Source organism: Parambassis ranga, chromosome 6, assembly GCF_900634625.1.
Source record: "Parambassis ranga chromosome 6, fParRan2.1, whole genome shotgun sequence".
Taxonomy (NCBI): domain Eukaryota; kingdom Metazoa; phylum Chordata; class Actinopteri; family Ambassidae; genus Parambassis; species Parambassis ranga.
In genome coordinates this window covers 1,895,864-1,919,580 of record NC_041027.1, presented here as the reverse complement: position 1 = coordinate 1,919,580, position 23,717 = coordinate 1,895,864, and the positions used below count along the sequence as shown (strand labels likewise).

General features: G+C 42.0%; 4 protein-coding genes across 5 annotated transcripts; 1 reads left to right on the top strand and 3 right to left on the bottom strand.

Moving 5' to 3' along the window:
• Positions 1-532: 532 nt before the first annotated feature.
• csnk2a2b (casein kinase 2, alpha prime polypeptide b) lies at positions 533-7,755 on the bottom strand. Its single transcript, XM_028408308.1, has 12 exons — positions 6,728-7,755; positions 6,238-6,349; positions 5,437-5,538; positions 4,369-4,419; positions 4,201-4,260; positions 4,022-4,105; positions 2,942-3,052; positions 2,726-2,827; positions 2,500-2,600; positions 2,225-2,373; positions 1,919-2,002; positions 533-1,210 (listed from the first exon to the last, which is right to left on the bottom strand). Exons 1-11 carry the CDS (start codon positions 6,829-6,831, stop codon positions 1,926-1,928), a joined length of 1,053 nt encoding a protein of 350 aa, XP_028264109.1. The 5' UTR covers positions 6,832-7,755; the 3' UTR covers positions 533-1,210; positions 1,919-1,925.
• Positions 7,756-9,423: 1,668 nt separating this feature from the next.
• znf319b (zinc finger protein 319b) lies at positions 9,424-14,849 on the bottom strand. Of its 2 annotated transcripts, XM_028408286.1 has the most exons (4): positions 14,097-14,849; positions 13,436-13,496; positions 13,209-13,342; positions 9,424-13,127 (listed from the first exon to the last, which is right to left on the bottom strand). In XM_028408286.1, the coding sequence occupies exons 3-4, from the start codon at positions 13,211-13,213 to the stop codon at positions 11,264-11,266; spliced, it is 1,869 nt and encodes a 622-aa protein (XP_028264087.1). In that variant the 5' UTR covers positions 13,214-13,342; positions 13,436-13,496; positions 14,097-14,849; the 3' UTR covers positions 9,424-11,263. The 2 variants fall into 2 exon arrangements, with proteins under 2 accessions (XP_028264087.1, XP_028264088.1); XM_028408287.1 differs by lacking the exon at positions 13,436-13,496.
• A 3-nt stretch (positions 14,850-14,852) lies between these two features.
• On the top strand, positions 14,853-17,645 carry usb1 (U6 snRNA biogenesis 1). Its single transcript, XM_028408312.1, has 7 exons — positions 14,853-15,157; positions 15,342-15,481; positions 15,572-15,755; positions 15,897-15,950; positions 16,860-16,965; positions 17,130-17,210; positions 17,340-17,645. The coding sequence occupies exons 1-7, from the start codon at positions 14,991-14,993 to the stop codon at positions 17,445-17,447; spliced, it is 840 nt and encodes a 279-aa protein (XP_028264113.1). The 5' UTR covers positions 14,853-14,990; the 3' UTR covers positions 17,448-17,645.
• A 1,101-nt stretch (positions 17,646-18,746) lies between these two features.
• Positions 18,747-23,689, bottom strand: pla2g15 (phospholipase A2, group XV). The gene is made up of 7 exons (XM_028408299.1): positions 23,357-23,689; positions 22,158-22,314; positions 21,490-21,608; positions 21,280-21,378; positions 20,276-20,500; positions 19,852-19,964; positions 18,747-19,386 (listed from the first exon to the last, which is right to left on the bottom strand). The coding sequence occupies exons 1-7, from the start codon at positions 23,496-23,498 to the stop codon at positions 18,985-18,987; spliced, it is 1,257 nt and encodes a 418-aa protein (XP_028264100.1). The 5' UTR covers positions 23,499-23,689; the 3' UTR covers positions 18,747-18,984.
• Positions 23,690-23,717: the final 28 nt, after the last annotated feature.

Sequence of the window (23,717 nt, the reverse complement as noted above, 5' to 3'; positions counted from 1 at the left end):
CTCTCTGTCAGGATAGTGTCACATGAAGACATTGCTCAAGTAAAAGAGCATCTTGGGCTTTCTTGTGGCAGATCAGTCAACAGGACAACATTTGTCATCTCTATATTGCACTTCAGAATCAGAAATACTTAAATTGTTCATTTTTTGTTTTTATTTCTTTAATTCTAAGTATTTTGAATGTGCAATTGCTTCATTTAAATAAAAGAATGTCCAAGACAAAACTATTAAGTTTCTTATGAGTATATGTACACTAGCAGTGGAATTTACTGCGATGCAACGGGGTGCCACCTGAAATCTTGCCTAGGGCGCCAAATTGGTTAGGGCCGGGCCTGTACACAACAGCAGCTTAAATTGATTTACAATCAGTGTTGCTTTTTTAACTGGACAGGCTGATTTCACACAAGTGTGACTGACTGGGAGTTGCATTTTGTTGTTCAAGTATTCCATTTATCATTTTTGAGCAGTGTATATTATCTAAAAAACAAAATCAACCAAGTCACACAAATAATGATTTTTTCCCCAACACAGGCTGTTCATCTAAATAAAAATCATTTATTCTTCATTAATATTATCATCATCATCATCATCATCATCATTCTATCTAGAGAGTCCACCATGCCACTTTCAGATCTGGAGTAGTGCTAAGACATCTGTCTGTCTGAGGGAAAGAGCTTAGGAAAAGGAAAAGGAGGGTCAGACAGACAGATGGACGATCAGGAAGGGGTGGGGAGGGGCTCGGTACTTGTACAGGTTCACACTCCTGTTCATTCTCCATGCTGATGCAAACAAAGAGGGCTGATATAAATGAGGGATGGGGGGGGGGCAACAGAGAGAGAAAGAAGAGGGACTGAAGTGTCTTTAAAAGTAGTTTGTCTTTGTTGACCTACATGTGACTGAGCTGGGAGGACAGAGACCGGTTGAAGGGACGATTGAAAAGCAGCTCCAAGCTCATTGATAAGGCTGCTGGACAGGAAACCAGGACAAGCCAATCACAGACTGATACAGAGGAGGAGGGTGTATGTATACATGTCTGCATGTGTTTTTGTGTATGTAGTTGTGCACTTGCGTTTGATGTGTGTATCTGTATGCACATATCTGTGAATGTGTAACTGGTCAGAGTTACTTTGATCCATTGTCACTGTACACTTGTCAAAGTTACTGTCACAACCGGGTACAAAGTTGAGGTAACAAACATCCTTCTCTCACGCTTCTGTGAACATAAAAAGAAACAAAAAGAATGTTATTAAATCAATGAAATTATGACATATGAATTCTCAACTCTTACAACACAGTCAAAGCAGCAATGCTAATCTCAGTGCTAAAACAAAATGTCTTCACATTTGGTGCGTGTGTCACAACAAAAAATGCTGATTAATAATTTTCCTTAAAAGTAGCATTTGAGGTGCTCTGACAGCACTGGAGCAGAGAGACCTAACGATGGCTGCCTTGGTTAGCATTAGCACTAGTCTTCAGGCGTCCACAGAAACAATAGTCTGGTTTGGCTTTTATCTGTTATCCCTATGAGCTCTTCCGCTGTTTACATTATTATGATGATTGTTATTGTAAAACTACTGAGGTGTGAAAAACAGTTTTCATTTAAAACAAAAGGTTTAGTTAGCATAGCTTTGCTTTCACGCCACTTAACTGAATTTAAGCTGCCAAATGCAAAACTAGCCGAAGAAGCAACCTCAAACTCCCTCAGATTACCGTACTGACATTTCTTTATACCTTCAATCAATATCACAGTGCATATCAGAGTCATATAATTAGCACTCTACATCATGCAAACCCAGAAAAAACAAGTTACATGTTACTTTGTTGTAACATGAACGCTTCCTGCCGATTAACAGACAAAGATGGATGGTTGTGTTTGTTGGTGTTTTTATACTCTACTGCAACACTGATGGTGAACAGGTACCTCAATTTCATCGCGCTGTAGTGTTGCCACTAGAAACCATGTTGTTATCAGAGTTGGACAGAGACTGCTCCTTCACAACAGGGTCTGCAGGAGGATAGAGGAATCATATTGATGTTTTTTTTCCCCTGGTACAGACGCCAATGTAATGGATTCAAAGACATTTTATTTAAATCTGTGATGCTATAAGTATTTAAGGTTGCTTGAATTTTCATCAGACTGTTTAAGATGCTGTGTTTAATTCCTGAAATACAGTGAAAACAAATAAACAGCAAGTGATGGCTATTCCTACTTTATTGTGTTGCTTACAGAAGTAGGGGTGCTCCATGGCTTCTGTGGCGGTCAGTCTCTGTTGGTGGTCGTAGCGTAGCAGCTTATCCAGCAGATCCAGAGCTTCAGGACTCACCAGGTGCTGATTCTCCGTCTGCACAAACTGTTCCCAGTGCTTCCTGCTCTGCCTGCAGTGGAGGAACAACAACAAAAATGTGATAATGACATGATTCTCATAAGTTAGAGTAAGGGTGGAGTGGCCTATAACATTCAAAACAACAACTGAGGTGTGGTGGAATTCAGAGTGAACTTACTGTCCCAGTAGATCTTTGAAGCGAGGGTCCAGTTCAATGTGATATTTCCTCAGGTAGCCGAACAGCTCATCTGTTCCCAGGACTTTGGCGATTCGCACCAGCTTCAAAACAGAGTGGGGATGACTCTTTTTCTGGGCAAATCTCTTTATACCTTCTCTTCAGCTCATGACAAAAACATGCTACTAATGCTGGGTGTATGTATGCCGCAAGGTTGTGTTACAAGTACCTGATCATAGTTGTCTTGTCCGTGGAAGAAGGGCTCTTTCTGAAAGATCATACTGGCCAGCATACAGCCCAAGCTCCACATGTCTAGACTGTAGTCATACATCTGAAACACAAAATCATTAAACAGCGCTGTCGATAATGAAAATGCAGTTGCTGAATTACCAACATTTAAGCATCAACTGGGTGCAACATGCCTGAATTTAGGTGTGTGTGTTACCTGGTAGTCCACCAACAATTCAGGGCCTTTGAAGTACCGTGATGCCACCCTGACATTGTACTCCTGGGAGGGGTGGTAGAACTCTGCCAAACCCCAGTCTATAAGGCGTAGCTGTAGAAACACACAACGTCAACTCATTCAGCTTCACTTCACATTGAAGAATGGTTCATTCACACCTGTGTTAGCCTGCTGCCCCCTGCTGGACAAAGCAAAAGAAGAAAAACATGTGCATTTGTCCCCCTGCTGGACAAAGCATTTGTCCAGCAGGGGGACAAATGCACATGTTTTTCTTCTTTTGCTTTGTCCAGCAGGGGGCAGCAGTCTGAGTTTCTCCCACACACACATCACTTCACCAAAACTAAAAGCTTTATCGATATCCCTCTTGTGACTCTTATCCACCTTCCACCTTACCTACAAGATATTCCATGTCATTGTCAGAGCTAACCTCCATTTAGAATCCTACCTTTGATCTCTAAACAGACTCTGTCCACATGAAGCTGATGAGGCACCTTGATGTCTGTGACAGGCTTATTTCAAAAAGGAGATGTGAGCAGTGGTTATGTGTATGTGTGGATCTGCATGACTAAACTGTGTGTTTGTAATGTTTATCTGGCATTTTACCACATTGTATTTATACTTAAAAGTAAGTTTCAAACTGACAATTAAGTGAGTATATAAATATTTGTAACATTCGATCTTTACATTCAAGTCTCTCTTCTAACCTCAGTTTATTTATGTGTGAAAGGGTGAGCCAACATGGCAGATTTTATTTTATATCTCACAAAGTGGCCACAGAGGATACATTTTGTGAAAAGAAATTATTTCTAGATGGACACAATCTGCTGTTATTTTAAGGACCACACACGCAAACATAATGCTCTCACACAGGAGCTATAAAGTCCTTTTCAAAATGAGAAAAATATAACAAGAAACAGGAATGAAAGCTGCAGGGAAAATTACTAAAAGTGACAGAAAGACGGAAAGATGGGGGCTGAAATAGCAGGGTGAGAGATACTATTAGAATGAGTGTGTGTGGGTGTGTGCGGGAATCAAAATACGACTATAGAGAATACCACCTACCTTTCTCAACTGGTGGTCAATCATCACATTGTGGGGTTTGACGTCACGGTGCATGATTCCCATGCTGTGACAGTAGTCCAGAGCCTAGACACCCACATGAGAGCAGAGGACTACTTAATGAGCGGACTTATTTACTCATTCAGTGATTATTAAATGTATGCAATGGAATCAAGTCTTACCTTCAGTAGTTCATACATATAGAAACGTATATCATAGTCTGTCAGTTTCTGGTACAACTCCTGCAGGGGAAAATAAACGTGCATCAGAATCTGTTGCAAAGAGGCTGCCGGTAAAATGCATTTAATGTGGCGCCATGTGGCATGCAGAGAAAAAGAGACAATTTGTACCTTGAAGTCTGTGTTATTGATGCATTCAAAAACGAGCGCTGGAGTTCTGGACTGCACAGCCACCAAAAGAGAGACCAAGAGAAAGTCAAAATCAAAAAATTACACATTCCAGCACCTCATTAACCACTGCTTTGACAGTCCCGTTATTGTGCAAACTAACCTACAACATACAGTGAACAATCTGCAGCATGCTCCATACATTGTTTTTTTTTTTTATAAATACTAAATAATAATGATTCCATTCCAACACCCTGTAGTGTACAGGAGCCATTGAACGAAAGAAACACTGCAGAGTTCCCATCACTGAACTGTATAACACCATGAAATGAAAAGTGTCTTTCTAACTATTTTAGCAGACTCCAGAGTGGGATATAGGGACATATACAAGCATATTGTTTGTAAAACTCTCATAGAACAAGATGGGGAAAAAAGAGAAAGCTAAATGTCTTACTATCTCACATCTCCATCTAATCCACACCTTTACAATTCATAATTAAATGAGTACAAGGACACACAGATGGTGACTACTGGTTTCAAAGTCTCCACAAATCCTTTTGCTTTATCTGCCTGTGTTTAGAACAGGACAGGAAGGCTGTTTCATTGCACCCAGCAAACCTCAGAACTCATCGATGATGCAAGTTGTAACTACCTGCGATACATTGAGTCAAAAATGTCCCCTGTAGCCCTATGTGCAGAGTGAGGAGCAAGGACTCTCATTTCCACAGCACATGGACGCTGTTAGCATGCTAACCAGCCAGACTCCAGAAGACTACTCTGCACACACTGTGTGTGAGGCTTGCAGTGGTGCCCGGTGTGATTACACCAACTCGGTGCTAGTTTCTACTGACTTCTCATTGCTGGTGGAGCAGTGGTTTTACTCCACAAGGTGACGAGTTATTCACCGCCCTTCCAGGACAAACAGAACAAGTCTTATAACAGCCTCTCTGACTAATGCCCCATATGCTTAAAATCAACCACTCTTACAAATGTGCTCTAATCCTTCACCCACATTCCTCACTTTTTTTTCATTTATTTGCTCACTTTAAAAAAATAAATCAGCTTGCCTACCACTGGGTCTTTGACTGTGTCCACCAGACGGATGATGTTGGTCCCCCCTCGCAGGTTTTCTAAGATTTTGATCTCTCGCTTGATCTTCTTCTTCTTCACTGGCTGATAAGAGCAGAAAACCAGACAAAGGTTTAAAACAGCTCTGACAGTTTAGAGTCATACATTGTCTAAAACTGTGAGACTGGATTACAGAGACATAAAACAAATAAGTGTAGATTTGAATCTGAGTATTTAAGCATGGAGCCACAGGAAACACACTGTAATATCTCCAGGAACTGCACTTTGTATTTATCATTAACCATTTATGTCTCATTATTTCTGTTTCATGTATTCATTTGATTGCATTTAGCTGTCAATGAATAAATTCATGCAGTTCTGCATACGTCACAGTGCAGTAACACCCTCGTCTTCCACCGGGATTTCCAAACACAGTAGGCGGTGTGCTTGCTGGCTTAACAGCAGGGCTGCAAATAGCTCTATATCAGCAATTAGAGACCGACCTAGAGATGCAACGAATGGACCACTAGAGATGCAACGAATGGACCACTAGAGATGCAACGAATGGACCACTGTCTGGCCAATAAACAATAAATACTATAATATCTGATTACTCCTTAAGGTTTGTTTTTTTCAGCATTAATGGCAAAATTGTCAAAGCTCTGGGCTCACAACTTTTCCTCCAGGAATTGCAGTTACTGCAGGTTATTAGTGTATGAGACAAACATTTTTTTTTTTTAGAAATGTACTGTAAACAATTCTTCATGTTCACTAAACATGAAGTGTGTGAGTTGCAGTACTCACCTTCAGGATCTTAACCACAACTTTCTCATTGTTGGTGATGTTGATTGCCTCAAACACTTCGCTGTATTTCCCTCTTCCCAGTTTACGAACCAGCTGGTAGTCCTCCTGGTTGCTATAGGGACAGACAGAAAAACAGAGAGGAGAATGTGTGTGTGACTGTGTGAGGAGCAGAGAAAACATATTTTCAGCTACAGCATTCAAATTCAAACCTGTGTATGAGCTGTTGCTAACTATAAAAGTGATTTGTGGTTCTGTTGTTTTTGAAGTCTACAGAGAGAGGGTGAGTATGAGGAACAGGGATGGAGGAATGTGTCAGACAGTGCAGAACAGCAGGCTGCCAGGTTGGAAGAGTGCACTGCCAATGTTTCATCACACCCTCACAGCTACATGTATAATAATAGACATCCATCTGCCACACTGTCCCTCACACAGAGATCTACTATCTGCTCTGAGCATCACATGCACGCAATTGAAACAGAAAACTCCTCACTTCCAGTTGGGTACGTGGGCCTCATAGTCCCAGTACTCCCGGGTCTTCAGCGTGTTGACGTCTGCGTACACACGGGACTTGCTACCGGCCACTGGACCCGGCATGGCGAGACCCGTGGCTCGGGCGCCGTGGGGCGGGTGTCACGGAGATCTGCTTGTAGTGTGGATGACGGACAAACGGGAGGGGGTTGCAGACAGTAACGGGGTGTGCTGTGTGTGTGTAGGAGTGAAGTAAAACAGGCCAGCCAGCTAGGTTGCAGATGGAGACAACCTGGATGAGGAAAAGGGGTGACAGTGAAAAAACAACCGGAGATGTCCGCCGGGATTTGTCCCAGTCTATGCCGCCCAGCGGCGCTCTTATTTGGATTGATATATGCAGCAGAGCCGGTATCGGTGAGGGGCGGAGAGAGCAGATCAGAGTCGGAATGGTAGTGTAGCGGAGATTACATACAGGGATGGGGAGGCATCGGGGTACTGAGGTAGAGAAGGAGATGACCCATTAAAGGCCACAGAAAGGCTGGAAACGGGGTCGTTATTCCTATTGTTACTGATTAAAAATCCGGCGCCTGGTAACTCGTTCTGTGGGCCCCAAATACGAGAGGAAACGTTCGGGTGTCCTGTGCTAGACGATGGGCGGTCGAGGAGGGGGCATGCCTAGGCGGTCCAGTTTTAGCTATCAATCAGCTGTTGATGTGACGGATCAGTAGGGGGGTCGACCGGAGGCAGAGGGGGTGGAGTAGCAGAGATCGATGGTGTTAGCTGACGTTCGCTAGCAATGCTACTTCAGCGCGGAGATGTCGCACCGACGGGGAGCGCTCGGCGCCGTGCACCACCATCGGCCGAGCCCTCCTCATGTGCGACCGGTTGTGCGGTAAAGCAGCGCCTCGGGATCCCGTCTATGGGCACGAAAGGAGGGCCCGGAATCAGGAGTTTCTTCTGCTACCGCGGACCTCCCCGGTCAGAGAGCGCAGGGAAGAGAAGCGGATTGCGATCGAAGAAGCGCAAGAACGCCGCCCGGATGTAAAAGCCACTGGCTGCCGGGGTGAAAAGACCGACCATCGAGTGGCGGCAGGACGCAGCGCCCCCTGGAGGCGAGGAAGTGATACGGATTTGTCAAACATTTTCAAATGCTGCAAAGCAATCAAACTGTTGAGATTCTACGTCTTTATTATTATTCCGTACGTTCTTTGGCTCAGCGTATCTTCAGAATGCATTGGCTCATTCAGGACATTCCCGGAAACCTTATAATAATTACAAATATTATAATATTAAAAATATTAAACCCCCAATCAATTTCCAATTTCCACCCTCAAATTAACATGGGAGTCAATGAGAGAGCCCTTCTTATGGTATTATTCCAGCCTCTGACCTTTCATATGGTATATTCACAGGCTATTCTTTAAGGTCATGACTTCATACTGTTCTTGTCTTCAGCTGTTTCTTTTTCATATCTTCATAATATTAAAACATTTTCTACTTTTCAAAAAAAGAGCTTCATCTTTTCAAATTCTTAACTGTGTTTCAGCAAATTAAATTCAGATTAATTAATTAAAATAATAAATAATTAAATAATTAAATTAATGCAGATTCTCCAGCAATTCAGAGCAATCCTTCACATCGGTGTTCAAAGCAATGCTTCAGCTGCAGCACTCAAACTTGTTTTAGTTTGCTATACCACATGTCATAAACATTTTTTTATTTCTAACTAATAAAATAATTAAATAATTAAATTAATTTTTTGTAAGTATTATACAAAGTAAAAATAATTTGACCTTATTATATTAGAATATATTTTGCATGCCCAAATACAGTACAAGTACATAATTGACTGCATGAAAATAAATAAATCAAATCACATAGCACCTGACTTCCTATATAACTCCATGACTCACACGAGTTTATAAATGAAAAAAAAGTTTTATTTGTTAGTGCTGTGTGTAACTTAATGCTACATACATACAGATAATCTTAGCATGATGTACACGTACTGTACGTCACCACAAAGTTTTTTTCTTTTCAAAGAATTTGTTTTCAACATCATTCACATAAAACTACAGTACAATTTCGAAGAAAAAAAAAAGCTATAGGGGGGAACAGTGCTTTGAGGAGGGGAGGGGGGGGCACCAGTTTCCAGGGGACAGAAACACAGGAACTAACACAGCAAGCATGCAGAGAGCAAGAGACACCGGGATCTGACAGGAACTGAAAAGGAAACGGAGGATGAAGGGTGGGTTAACTGGTGCCTCTACTGACCTAATACCATTCAAATAATCACTTCAAAATACAGGAGGGTGGATTTAATCATTTGTGCTTTTGCAGGAGATTTCCCTCTCCTTCTCCTTGCCAGATTTTTTTTCTAAATAAGAATTCTGCTCTTTAACTTCACAGGGTTTTTCCCCTGCATCCCTCAGATTGGTCCTTTACACACAATACCCTACAACACAAAACAAATGCTCTGCCAGACGGTCACCTGCACTACTGCAACAGTGCTGCTGAGCTGGAGTGGAGTAAATCTTTGGCTTTAAACATGAACTTGTATCATTATTATTATTATTATTAGACATTACTGTCAGCACTATTCAGTAAATGAGGTTTTTGTCCTGCACCTGGAGCACCTACATGTTATTCTACACATCTGAGGATGTGTCTTCTTCAAACACTGGCAATTCTTGGCAAATTATGAAGCCACCCTTAAAGAAACCTGATGTGTTTGTTTTATTGTTATTCTCCCTCAGGGAATACAGATATTCATATCAATTTAATGATTAATAGAAAAAAAACATACAAAGAAATGTAAAACCATAAAGCACACAGTACTTTTCTTTTACCTTAACTTGTTCTTAATGCCAGATTTATAAAATAAATATCTGACTTTGTAGGAGGATGATGGATTGAAACAAAGCAAAAGGAGAAAAAAGAGGCAGCGCAGCCTCACTTTTAAGGCTACAACAAAAGAAAACAATTGCAGGCCAAAGCAATAAAAAAATGTCACTTCCGTTTCCTCTGTGTGTTTTAAATACTGCACTCAAACCAGACATTAATAGTGAAAGAAAGAAGAGGAGGGAACAGTTCACCCATCCATGAGAATAAGGAGTAATGGCATTCACAGCCAACATGTAAACCAACTCCAGGCTTAAGCGCCTCAAGAATCTCATAGCATTCAAGAAAGGGGAAGGCGTCATTCACTGTGGGGACAACCCCACCCTGACAGACAAGTTAACATGTAACGGGGACAAAAACTGAATTAATAAAATCTTTTTCAAACCTTGGAAAATATTAAACACAAGGTGCAGGCTCGTCCTGCAGAAACAGATCTCAGACAGACCAGTAAGGTTATTAGTCATTTAAAACAAAGGCGAAGGTCTGTTCTGAAACAGTTCCACTACAATTCTCTTCAATTTCCCTGTTTGACAGACTACCTTTTGCATCCACACACACCCACCCTCACACACACACACACATATGCAGGCACACAGGTTTCTCTTTGAGATATCCTGCAACATACTGGCACAATCACTACATGGACTACAAAAACAACAAAAAAAGCATATTTCAAAACATTTCACATGGTAAAAAGTTGCAAGAATACAAAAACAGTTCTTTTTTTTTTTAAACAAAGACAAATTTCAAACTCTTCTCGCTAAGTACACTCACATGTCCATTGTATGTACAGTCTGAGAGAGAGAGTGTAATGCTCAGTACAGCATTACACAAGTCTAACAGCACTGCCCTCTGTGGGAATATGACAAGTAAAATATATATTTTTATACATAGACCTGTATTGGAGGATGAGTATCAACCATTGTATTGTGTTCACTGATGGGGGCTGACTGGTTTGCCATAGTGGCATTTTGCCAAATCATTTTAATGAGGATTATTTCACTTATGGACAGTTACATTCCAAAATCCACCTCTTTCATGTTGGGTTTGTTGAAGTGCTTACGGGCTACTTTTTAAAAGTGTATGGGGTCAAGACTGAAAGAGTCAAATATAGTGTTTAGGTATCTCTACTGGGAAAATGAAAAGCCATCTTTCTTTAGACCAAAAACAAAGAGGGGGGGGGGGGGCAAGGGAATGATCCCCCTCTAGTGGATACTCAAGACACCTTAAGTAGTGGCTCTTTCTAACATAGTTCTTGCTAAAGGCTTTAAAAACAACAAATAAAGGCTATCTGATCATTTTATTTATGATAGAAGAAATTTTAATAGCATTAGAGGGCATTTTGTGAGATCATCCTGAATTATGGCACCAGGTTGCGTAAGAAACAGTGGTTGTAAATAAGTATGAATGTTTGGTGGTTAGGGCATCTTTACTGTCTGTGTGGTTTGCAAAAGGAGGATGTACAAAAAGACAGAAAAACTCCCCACATTCGATGGAATGACAGACTAGAGGTAATGTTAATATAACAACAGAGACCTGATGTAGCTTTGTACGGAATGAATGTGACAATAACTAATAATCCTGAAAATGAGATTAACCTTAGGCTGACTAAACAGCCTACAAGAGGACAGAGTTCTGTCTGTTCAGAGTCAGGGATCTACAAGCACTGGGGCACTGGGTAACCCCCTCCGTCTGCTGTGTGCTGCACTGTGTGATCCTGTAAAGAGCCTAAGTCACTGAATCGCTCTCCGCACCAAACGCACTTAAACTGGCCCTCTCTGGAGTGTGTGCTCTGATGTTTGGTCAAGTGCTCGCGCTGTTTGAAGCCTTTGTTGCAGTGGCCACATTTGTAAGGTTTCTCGCCTGTGTGCACGCGCCGGTGTCGGGTCAAGTCTGACGAGTACTTGAAGCGTTTTTCACATTCGGGGCACTTCAGTGGCTTTTCCCGTGACGGGTCACAGCGATGCTGGACAAATTCTGATGAGGAAAGGAAGCGGCGGTCACAGAGCGAGCACTTAAGGGGCTTCTCTTGGCAGTGCGAGTTTTGGTGACGCTGTAATGTGGAACTTTTTTTGTAGCCCTTTCCACAAACGTCACACTTGTAGGGCTTGTCAGGTGAGGTGTTGGACGACTCCCCACACTTGTGTCTTAGCAGCTCTCCTGACTGGCTAAACTCCTTCCCACATGAGGCGCACTTAAATAGGTTATCCATTCCATGAACATGCTGGTGGTAGAGGAGGTGAGAGGGCTGCATGAAACACTTGTCACACAGATTGCATTTGAATGGCCGGTCAGTGGGGTCTTTATGTGTGCGTCTGTGGCGCACCAGAGCATACTGCTGCTTGAAGCTCATCTGACACTCATCACAGTGGAAGGGACGCTCCTCTGAGTGTGTGCGCTCATGTTGGCGAAGGTCTGATGGCCGCTTGAAACCTTTGCCACAGGTGGCACACCGAAATGGACGAGAACCCTGTGGGTGGCAGGGGTGGTGTAGGAGTTCAGATGACTCCTTGAAGTGCAGCTCACACAAGTTGCATTTGAACAAGTGCTCACCAGAGTGCACGTACATGTGGCGCACTAGGTGGGAGCGGTGCTTGAAACTCTTTTCGCATACTGCACATTTGAATGGGCGCTCGTTGCTGTGTGTTCGCTGGTGGTGCTGTAGGTGTGATGACTGGCTGAAAGCTTTGTCACATGTGTCACATTTGAAAGGTTTCTCTCCTGTGTGCACCCGTTCGTGCCGGGTGAGTTCTGACAGGTGTTTGAAGCCTTTCTGGCACACAGAACATTTGTACGGCCTGTCTCTGGCTGAAGGAAAAGGTAGAATTGATGCGCTGCTGCTGGCTGATGCACCATCACTGCCATGCTGCTGGGAACTGTTTGAGGAGTTGGGTGTGGCATTACCAGAGGAACCAGGTCGGTATGTCTTTTCGCATATTGAACACTTCATTGGGTTGGTGCTGTTATGTGATGTGTGATGCTGGGCTAAAGAGGTGAGTAAGGAAAAGCCCATTTTACACACCCCACACACAAAAGGCTTCTGCTCCACCTGAACACACTGGTGCTCCAGCAAGTCTGTTGCCTGATGGAAAATCTTCATACACTGGGTGCACTGGAATGACCTGTCCTGACTCACCATGCACTGATGTTCATGTGGGTTTGCAAGGTGAGAGATATCATGTCCACAAGCACCACATTTGTGTCCTGCCTCTGTCGCAACCTGTAAGGTCTGCTGGGCCTGGGCAGGATGCTGCTGACTGTGCGGGCCACCACCATGCTGCTGACTCCCTGTGTGTGGTTGACCATGCTGACTGTGCTGTCCGTGCTGGGTCTGTGACTGCTGTTGTAGAGACGTAGCGTCTGGCTGTAGTACAATACCATACACAGCGCAGCCCAGTGCATTCTCCGCTCCTGGAGGGATGGTGTGGACAACCTGAGGTGGAGCAACTGCATGCTGCTGCCAGGCCTCTGTCATACGGGCTCGGGTGTAGGGATTTAATTTGGCAGCTGGTGTGGCCCAACTACAGTGAAAAAGGGAGATATATTTGAGCATTGGACTAAAGGCTAAAAATGTAAAGAAGAAAAGAAAGAAAAAAACTCACTCCATGTCTGCAAGTGGCCCTGAAGAACTAGAGAGAGAGAAGATGGAAGTGAAGAGCTGTGCGTTAATGGACGTGTGTGGAGAGATGAACGGAAATCCACTTCTTTTAATTTATCCTTGCCCTACAAGTGGGATCTGTACAAAAAACAGACATAAGGTGAGTCAAAATACCATACTCTGACTGTCAAGTACAATGTCGTTTGGTTTAGTTATTGACCAAATGCTTACCAAAAATATAGAAACGTGGTACATTTGTTTTTGCAATCTTGCATCAGTTGCAGCAGCTAGTCTGTGTAAATTCAGCAGAAACAGAACCATTAACATGTTCAGTTGAAAGAAACATCGTCTGTTCACCTGTGATTTACTTTTTTCATATTTGTTTTCCTAGGAAAAGGTTGTCTCGATCCTAATCGATCGAATCAACGAGTATTTATAATTAATGTTGAAACTGCTAAAAAAACACACACACAACAATAATAAATGTGGTTATTTATAATGCGGTGCCTGAAGATGTGCAACAGCCACAAGACCAGAAACACACTGCAAGTGAACTGATTAACAAACATACTTGAAACAAAAATAATCATCGTAAGGCTGTATATTTATTTTTTATGTTGTGAGGTTCCACCCTGTCTATGCAGAAATCCAAATTCGCGGTTAAAAAAGTGGAAGGCAGCGTCTGCGCATCATAACGCTTTTTGTCTTCAGTCAAAGCTCACTGTAACCGGGATAGGTTAGCTAGCTAGCCACTTGCTAACACAACCACACAGACGCAGGATGGAGGTAATGTTAGCAGGCTAGCCACGGGAAAAATAATAGCCAGGTAGAAGCTACAGAAGCGACACGTTTGTTGCATAAAAAATCCATGTAAACAACGTTATTTACGTACCTGGACCGTCCAGTCAAGCCTGCCAAGTATTCCCAATACAATGCCAGTCTGTCGGTGGTTAGCTACTCCCCAGGATAACGTTAAGTTCCTTCTTCACATCCGCAAACGGTGCTCGGATGCTCTGTTGTTCAAGCGCTGTGGCTCCAGGGGCCGAAAAAGGGAATTTGCAGGTTATTAAAATGGGTGAAAATTCTCCCGCAATTTCCCTAATCGCCCCACAAACAGCATCGTTTCATCTATGCATGTATCTGGCTTCTAAAGCATCCTCTCCGCTAGTGTTGAGATATGCATTTTGTTATAAATTGCTAGCTAGCTCTCGGCTAGCTTCCGAGCTCCTGCCCGCGCACGGGAACATGAATAAAGCAAGAGTTAATTGGCATGCTCACAACACAGACACACACACACACACACACACACTCACACACGAAATATTATGTCAGTTACTATTTAGTAAAAAAAAATGTGATAGATGAATAATATAAACACATCAGCTTAGTGTAGCTTTTTTAATTTAATTTTTAACGTATGTAAAAACTTATATATTATTATGTTATATATTTAATTCAACCAGATACAAGTATATACAGGTATATACTTATACCTATAGACTATAATCAACACAGGGTACTCATCTATGTACGAGCTTTTTCTCTTTTTCTTTTTCTCTTTTTTTAGCAACCTACTTAAATGTGGAACTGATTAGTGGGTGACGATGTGTGCTACTCGGACCACATTTCTTGTGACAACAGGTTATTTACATCGGAAGCGTGCTACAGAAGCCGATTGGAAATTATGATTTGAGGACAGATATTGTCCTTGTGTGGATATTTCAAGATTTTAAGATGCTTTACTTACATGTAAACAATGTCCTGAAAGCGCATAACATAGTTTAGGATGTTGGTTGGCTACAGCAGCAGTTCGGAGGAGGAGGGCGGTGAGGAAGGGCATGAAGCGGCAGCAGCGACTATTAAAAGTTGCACTCGAAAGTGGCAAGAGGAAGGTGATGATGGTTTTCCAGCGAAGAAGAAACCTAAAACAGAGGAACAGGTTGCCAAAACAAGGTATGTGCGGTGACTGTCATCCGCAACTTTGCGACAGAGCTGTCTAAGTTTCCCTGTGTTTACCAGAATTGTGGTGTAAAAAGGTCAAATCGTTGCGAAATACTAAAAAATAGTAGATGAAGTAAATAGTACAAATTGGCAAATTCACAACATTTCAGTTTTCTAAAGTGAATCCCTCCTGCAGACTGCCTGTTCCTGGCTGCCTGTTGGCCATGTTTCCAGAAGAAGAAGATCACCAGGCCGAAGACAGCTCCCTTCACGGTGGACGCATCCGCACCTTCAAGCACGAGAGAGGAAACTGGGCTACATACGTTTATTTACCATGTAAGGCCAACACAGAATTGATGACTATTCATCAACACAACTGACATCAAAATTCCTTACATCATCTATTTTTCCTCCTTTTCATGCCAGACCATCCTGAGGAGGATTTTTTTGAGCTGTTGGAGGAGCTGCTCTCAGTGGTAGGAACCAAAAGTATAATTTTAACCCCACAGGAAGAATTTCACCTCAGCCTGTCTCAGACAGTAGTGCTCCGCCACCACTGGATCCAGCCCTTTACACAGGGCCTCAGGGCAAGTCTTGCGCACTGCAAAAGGTTCGATTTACAAAAAGCCATGATACGAAAATAGACCAATGGAGTGTTAGTAATGACTTTTATAGTGTGTATGTGGGAGGATAAAAATCAGGAAGACAAATGAAAATGTTATCAGCATTCTAACTGTGCTTTCATTGTCAGGTTTGTGTGCTCAGCAGGGAGATTGAAAGTCTATTGTAATGCTGAGAAGACGAGGTATAGTCAAATGTTTTGTGGAGACAGTCAGACAAATACAAAAGTTTGGGCGCCCCTTAGAAACATCACTGCATCAGTTGGTCACTTGCTGAGCTTTTGAAGCAGCAACTTAATTTTAACATGTTATACCTTATGGAAACAGAAACATTTCAGTAGTGAAATCATTTTTATTGGCCGAACAGAAACATGTTTATGTGCATTTAAACGGAAATAGGCATGTGCAAAAATTTGGGCACCCCAAAGAGATAATTCCATTAATATTTAGTCCCTGGGGACTGAGATGGCCATTCCTGAACATTGTACTTGTGCGTCTGCATGAATTCCTTGGTGGATTTTGAACCTGCTTAGGATCATTGTCCTGCTGAAACATCCAACCCTGGCTTAGACTCATCTGACCACGGTATTTCTTTCCAAAAAAGCTTCTTTCTTGTCCAGATGTGCTTTTGTGTGCCTCATGTGACTCTTCTTGTGATGGAACACTCAGGAAAGGCTTTTTGTGCATCACCCTTCCAATGAGATTTTACTGGTGTAAAGTACGCTGGCTTGTGGAACGATGAACACACTACACCATCAGCAGCCAGATGTTCTTGTAGTTCTCTGGAGGTGGTCTGTGACCATTCTAACCATCCTTCCAAACTTTTGCACATTACATTTTTCACATTTTTTTTATTACAACAAAACTATGTAATGCTACTCTTAAGAATGTAAGTCTGGAAAACACTCAAATGTCTACATCTCTGGAGGAAAACAAACCTTGTTGCTGTGATGTTCTCTTATAAATATAGAGTAAACTATCATGAAATCTCAGAGGGGTGCCCAAACCTTTGCATACCACTGTATGTATAATATATAACGTATGCTTTTATCCTTCTTGTGTACTGACGCTTTCTACATGCCTGCCACCTGCAGAACATTCCTGGGCATGGAAGTGACTACTGGACATACCCAGTTGTTAGACCTGGTCCAAATTGTGGACAAAACTATGACAGAGTTTCACCTAGACACATTCTATAAGGTCAGTAAACATATTTAATCTGTAATTTCTGCTACTTTATTGACTTTAGAAGAAATAACATCTCAGTAGTTAGATTTTCTTTTATGCTTTTAGGTCAAATTAAGAATGAATTATTCAAAGACCTCTTAAGCTGAATCCTCAGAACCCTATGGTGTGTTTTCTAGAATCCATCTTTCCATGTGAGTCTGGCATGGTGTGTTGGAGACCAGACAGAGCAGATGAAGGAGTACTTGCAGGAATTGCAGGTAATGGGACAGAGTGTCCATCCCACATCTCAACACACTGAATAATTTCCCTGATCCTAATTTACTTAACAATGAATGTAGGTCCTTGGTCCATTTTAATCTAACAATGTCCTTTTTTGGCTGTTGTAGAGCCTTGTAGATGGCCATGAAGAAGGACCATTTGTGCTGACACTGGACTGTACGGAGCTGCGCTGCAGGACTGGAAACAAGACTTTCCGCTTCCCTCTGGAAACGTAAAACTCACAAAAGCTACAAGAATGTCCCACCAGATAAACTTTGAACTGTCATCATCACACCATCATTGGAAATCCCCTTTTGACCCTTTGAGTGTGCCATATGTTACAATGACAATCAAACCTAATGCAAAAAAGAAATAAAACTTAGTTATTACTGCAATATTTATTACTGAATATAAATAAAGTAGTTGCTGTTGTTCTTCGTGTTGTTTTCTCTAATATTTAGGGCAGTTGTAACTTAAAAATAAGATTTTCAAGAAATTTGATGTGTGTGAGCCCCATATGATGTGTGAAACCTCAGTGAAGGGGAAGCTGTGCACCTAAAAGTATTGAAACCGAGTCACACTGACCATGTGTCATTGCTTAGTAATGTTACAACAAATTATTCCATTCATCATAAGGTTTATGGTCACCGTTTCAGATTAAATAGAGATAACAATTTGTTATTAAGTTTTTACCAGGACAAAGGCGTGTGTGTGTGTGTGTTTTTAATCATGTGAACAAAAAGACTGCAAAAAACTCATCCATGTTAGATTTTAAATATTAATTTTATGGAAGGCAACACATGTTTATGACACACATATAACAGCAGATATGATATCATCTTGGTCTGGCCCGGTGAGGGCTTCATGGCACAGAACCATTCTGGCAGAATTTTCACAACAACACTCTAAACTGTTCACATCTACCTAAATAGAGAGGAAATCAATTAAAAAAATGAGCTGAATATGATGAAGGAAATAAATCTTTTCACATGTACTTGTGTAGTTCCAGCCTGTGTAGGCACCCAGTTCAACACAAACGTGGGACAAATATGCAGTACACATAGGAGCAGTGCTGCAGGCTGAAGTAACAATGTTCTACTAGTGTGTAGATGCTCTTGTGTCCATTCTAATTCCTTGGTGTTCAAACAATTTTATAAAGCTTTCAGCTGCATCTCATTAATTTAAAGTCAAAGAACACAACCACCTCTTTCGAATAAGCTTCACAGATGTGGTTTATAGCTCCTCAAAAATGCATGACTTGAACATTAATGGCCTTTATTGGGACTAAAATAGAATGCCACATATGGTTTCAGACCTCATGTAACACGAGAAAAACAGGGACTTACAGCCTGCAAAAGATCATCAAAATATCAAAAGAAATCAAGGGAACGTAGTTTTCATTGAAAATAGATGCATTTTGTTTCATTGAGAAAGATGTGAATGCAGTATGTGCTTTACTATTTAGCAAGCAACTATTAAACTACATTAGAGAAATCTCTTTGACAACATTGAAAAAAATATTTCAAAGTGGCACAAACAGTGTATCACTCACTTTAATAACCAGTATCAGCACATATGAAGATAAAATCTGAGGCCAATATAAAAATCTGTACTTAGGCTTCATCAACAGTAAACAACATCAACAGAAATAGCAGAATTACAGCTATAAAATTAATCAATTTAAAACATTTTTAATAAAATTTCAATACTTTTTCATGAGACTTGAACAGAGGGATATTTGGCAGTCACTGTGTGTGTGTTTTCCTGCCAGCTTCATGGGGAGTAGATCACAGTCTTAATGTAATCCACAGTAGTGAGGTTTGTCAGCATGTTCACATGCTCATTCCCTGGAAGCTCTTTCAGCATCACAGGCTGTGTCTGCTTTCCGATCCACTGTTTACACTGGATGGCACTCTGCAGGTTCACTGTCCCGTCCCCATCACCGTACACCACAGTTGGCTCCACATCGGGGAATTTGTCTGAGTACTGGAAGGCTACAGATGTGGGGATACCGGTGCCGTACAGACAGTGGATGGCCACACCGGGGGGCGTGAGGTCAGCCACCAGCGGCTCGGTGTCCTGCCTCATCAGCCAGCCGTCCTCAAAACCAATATCAGAGTAGAAGCGCTTGTAGTCCTGCACGGTGTAGTTGGTGGTGGGCGTTTGGACCAAGACCTGGTAGTGGGGAAAAAAATATTCACCACTTCCTGTTTGCCGACAGTGCAAATAGATGTAAATAGGTAAACAGATAAACATACATGGTTGAACAAGACAGACTTCAGCACAGCTTTTTTCTCTCTTCAGCTGCTCCTCCAAATCAAATGTCCTTTTATCTCTGTTACAGCTAAGGTAATTTTAACAACAATGTGCTAGCGTTCTGCTAATAGCTGCTGATTGGTGAGTTCAGCCATAACAAAACTAAGTTTTTTGGCAAGAGCCCAGTTGTTCTGGTCTATTTCATAAGAATCACCTAAATTCAGACAGTCTGACTTAGCAGAAAACCAGTAGTAGCACTAGATGGTGCTACTTCCTAGTATGGGTTAATAGAACATGAAAGTAGCACCTATGCAGCATCTATGTTTATACATTTGAGTTGACACTTCTCAGAGAAAAAACATGTCTGCATATACACACACAGACCTGATCTTTGGGCCAGGAGTGGGCGTAGGGGAGCAGCCAGTTGGTGGAGACAGCGGTGCGTTGCTGAGCACGAATCTTCAGCGGGCTGATCACTGGGATGCGGTTGTTATCACCTGAAATCCAAGAAAGGGAACAGGGCAAAGAGAACTGAGACTGAGATAATGGTTTCTGTCTCATGATGGTTTCTTTGAAAAAATATGTTGCATTACTGCATTGTTTAATCCCGAGTCATCTTACGCCTTACAGCTTTGATTATAAAAGGAAAACCAGCACACAAGATCTGATGCAACTGTTCTTTGTGGAGAATTACGTGAAAGATTTAACTGCTGGCATATGATGAAAAGTGTCTTGGAAACATGTTTCCCCAAAAGGCTGTGTACAAAATACACAGGTCCAATCTCTGTAACATTATTTTGTCTCCTACCAGAGGCGACTACGCGGAGGGTTTTGGCCACCCCAGCCCACGGTGGCCCCAGAGAGACGAAGGCTTTGATGTATCGGTCCTTCCAGGCCTGAGGCTGCTGGTTGAGAAAGTACAAGGTGTACATGTTGCCCATGCTGTGAGCGATGAGGACAACAGGCCCCCCGGCCTTCTCTGCCATCTCCTCGATCATGTGCTGCAGCTCCAAGAAATATTTTTTATTCTCATCTGGCAAAGGACAAAGAGAAGATAAGTGCGTGAATTTCCCTTATTTCACAACCTGATATTTCGTTTGTGTTGAGCATATTTTTTTTAATCTTAGGGGGAGGAGAGTCATTAAATTCCTTGAGCAACATGAGACAAGTCTCAAGAGTTGTCATGTGGTCAAATAACAGATTCATGACTCGTGAGTTATCAGAAATGGTCCTGGCAATAAACAGAAGTCACCTTGGTTGTAGCCAAAATTGTTGCTGAAGTTACACATTAATGAGGCAATGCTCTGTTCTTCCTGAAAAGTGTCCAAGTGACTCTTTTGTCAACCCCAGAACCCCTGATGAAACTAAGGTATCTACCTTTATTAAAATACTCTTGTTATATTTATTTTTTAATTATTGTAAGAGTCGTTTGCTGTCATTTAGTGGTTACTCCTCTGTCCTCTACTCTCCTCTGTCTTGTCTGTGTCCATATCTACTTTCAGTGTGCATTAAGAGGCATGTTGAAGCGTCTCCCCGCACACACACAGCGCAGAGCAGCACAGATGGTGTGGGCTTAATTTCAGTGACCATAAGAGTTAAAATTAATTTAGGAAGAGAAATGGGTTTTTTTGTGGGGAACGTGGAGGAAAGTGTATAAAAATAAAAGACTTTTGAAAGAAGAACCTGACTGATGTTTGTGAAAGTCGTGGAAAGCTGAAATTTTTTAACAGAATGTTGTGGGGGGAGAAGGCTACTCAGTTGTAGCACTGCCACCTTGAATCTGTGTGTGTGTGTGTGTGTGTGTGTGCTTACTGGGAGCTTTCCTCCAGTCATAGGGAGCTCCTCTGACATCATCATTTCTGGTGTAGCCCCAGTCTACCAATGCCTGCACTATGCTAAAGAAATACATGCCTGAAACACAGAAACACAACAAAAAAAGTAAAAAAAAAACATTAAAAATAGTATTTTGTTTTTCAGGTGTTCTTCTATCTTTGTGAGAACACCAGTCACTCTTGGACTCACCCACACTGCGTTTGCTGGGGTCCAGGTACTCCAGCGAATACGTCTCTCCAAAGCCCGGAATGCGGACGTCCACGCCAGGCGGGGATGAGGTGGTGTGTGTGGTCCTATTGTAGATCAACCTACACACGCAAACAGTTTACATGCAAGATTAAATCCTGGTTCTGTGGTGAGCCATACACACACTCAAAAAACAAGAAACACTTCCTGTTTTAGGTCTCAGTCATTCACACATCACCAACAACTTCTGGCTTTTAGAAATCGCATTCAGATGTGAGAAAAGATACCCTTGGTTTGTCGAGCAGAAGTGAGTGTCAGTGGCAGAAAATAATATAATATAAATATGTTTTCATTTCAAAATCCATTCCACACATAAAAGAAACCAGTCCTCCAAGTTTAAGGTAGTCCTATTAGAACTGACAACATCATTTCAGCCAACTTTAAACACCTAAATCTGGATTAGTCGACCCCTGTTTCCCTCTATGCCTTGCTGATAACAGAGGACTCAAAGATCAATTCGTCTATAGCAGGCAGATAACTGTTCACACAAAGTTAAACATGTCATTTAACCCATCTCCCTCCTCCTTTATCCTGGTCACTGCAAATCCAGGAATTTGCACCTTCACATCTGACATTTAAGGAGAAAAACATATTCAATTAGGGACACCCACCTAATGTTGTCTATCCAGCAGTCGATGGCTACAGGGACCAGCAGCTCCAGGTTGAGCCACAGAGTGAAGAAGGAGTCAGTCTTTTTATAGCAGATGTAATGGACCACGCTGGGTTTGTCAAGCTTTGCCTCCAACTGGTTTCCCAGATCCCCCGGAACTGCAACACACAACATGAACGACACTCATCAGTTAGTGGGGGGTCTTAGGAAATGACCCCAAAGAAGGGAACACACATCCTACTGCTCCTCAGTACTTCCAGACTGTGATAACAGACATTGTTTTTAGCAGCTATTAAATAACTATTTAATAGTTTTTGGCTGGTTGTAGGAATTCATTGGATTATTGAGGGTTAGTAAATGTAGTGACAGAGTTGCAGCTACTATCAAAATAAATCACATGACAGTCAGCAGTATCTGCCTAAGATAAACTGCAGGAAGAGTAAGCACATTTTTCTGATACTACATTGATTGAATTGTCATAACAGCAGGACTGTTATTCAGTCTGGTAGGTCTACACAACTTTAACGCAGGACTTTCCTGAGAACTTCATGGGCTGCTGTGCTCAAGAGTCAAATTCTGTTCCAGCTCAGTCATATGATCAGGCCACTGCTGGATTGTAAACAATCCCGCTCAACACACACACACATTCAGAACACAAAATAACATCTATATATGCAGAAAAGACTCAATATCACTGATTATGCCTACAATAACCAAAAAAATGCTAAGAATTAATTTCTTTTGCAAAACCGAACGTTTTAAAAGTGAAATTAAACACACCAAACCACAGCTACATTTTAGGAAATTGTGTTAAAGTGTTCGATGATAGCACAAGGTTTGCTTTAATTCCAGTAAAACACAACTTAGTACACATCGAGCTCTACCAAGGATCTGAGGGCTGTTTGTAGGAAGTAAATACACTAAACCGACAGGCCAAACATTAACAAAAGTTTCCATTTAGCTCACTGCTATTCAGTTTGAGGGAGATTACTTCAGCCGAATTAAAGACTGACGAAACAGTAATAGGAAGAGTGTGGAGTTTTGTTTGCAGCTTTGCGTTATATTTGCTATACGTAAGGAGCATTTAAATTTGAGGACATTTTAAAAGGAGTTAGTTATGTGGTCGTTGTTGCTAGCAGAGGTTAAGGTGCGCAATGATTTGGCAACAGACTGCAGTGTCAACAAGTGAGGAAAACTTACTGAGAACGACGGGAGGTCTGGTGGACACACAGGACTTGTCGCCGAGACATTTTTCCAGCGGTCTTCCGCTGCTCCGAGCTGACAAAAGCAACAAAAACAAACCGAACGAGGAGGCGGTTACCCGGTGCCAACTCGCCGCCATGGCTCCTGGTGTCTCATAGCCGGATCATCGCAGTGTGGTCTCCTTAATGTTTGCAGGTCTGGAGAAGAGTTCCTCTGTCAGGCTGTGAAATCCTGCTGATGGTTTTAGTGAGACCACCACTGCTGGTCAGCTACAGGGAGTAATCACGAGGTACTGACTACAGAGCAACCTACCCGGAAACGCAACTTTAGCAACCAAAAGTCATCGATCACAGATGTC

Bases quoted from the DNA above. Each gene is read 5' to 3' on its own strand.
- csnk2a2b (XM_028408308.1), bottom strand. From the start codon at position 6,831: ATGCCGGGTCCAGTGGCCGGTAGCAAGTCCCGTGTGTACGCAGACGTC. The intron at 4,106-4,200 runs GTAAGACTTGAT...GTGGGTGTCTAG, and splicing joins ATATGTATGAACTACTGAAG to GCTCTGGACTACTGTCACAG. The intron at 2,601-2,725 runs GTACTTGTAACA...TCTGTTTTGAAG, and splicing joins GACAAGACAACTATGATCAG to CTGGTGCGAATCGCCAAAGT.
- usb1 (XM_028408312.1), top strand. From the start codon at position 14,991: ATGTTGGTTGGCTACAGCAGCAGTTCGGAGGAGGAGGGCGGTGAGGAA. The intron at 15,482-15,571 runs GTAAGGCCAACA...TTTTCATGCCAG, and splicing joins TACATACGTTTATTTACCAT to ACCATCCTGAGGAGGATTTT. The intron at 15,951-16,859 runs GTATAGTCAAAT...TGCCACCTGCAG, and splicing joins TGTAATGCTGAGAAGACGAG to AACATTCCTGGGCATGGAAG.
- pla2g15 (XM_028408299.1), bottom strand. From the start codon at position 23,498: ATGGCGGCGAGTTGGCACCGGGTAACCGCCTCCTCGTTCGGTTTGTTT. The intron at 21,609-22,157 runs GTGGGTGTCCCT...TTGCGTGTGTAG, and splicing joins TGCTGGATAGACAACATTAG to GTTGATCTACAATAGGACCA. The intron at 19,387-19,851 runs GTCTGTGTGTGT...CCCCACTACCAG, and splicing joins ACTCCTGGCCCAAAGATCAG to GTCTTGGTCCAAACGCCCAC.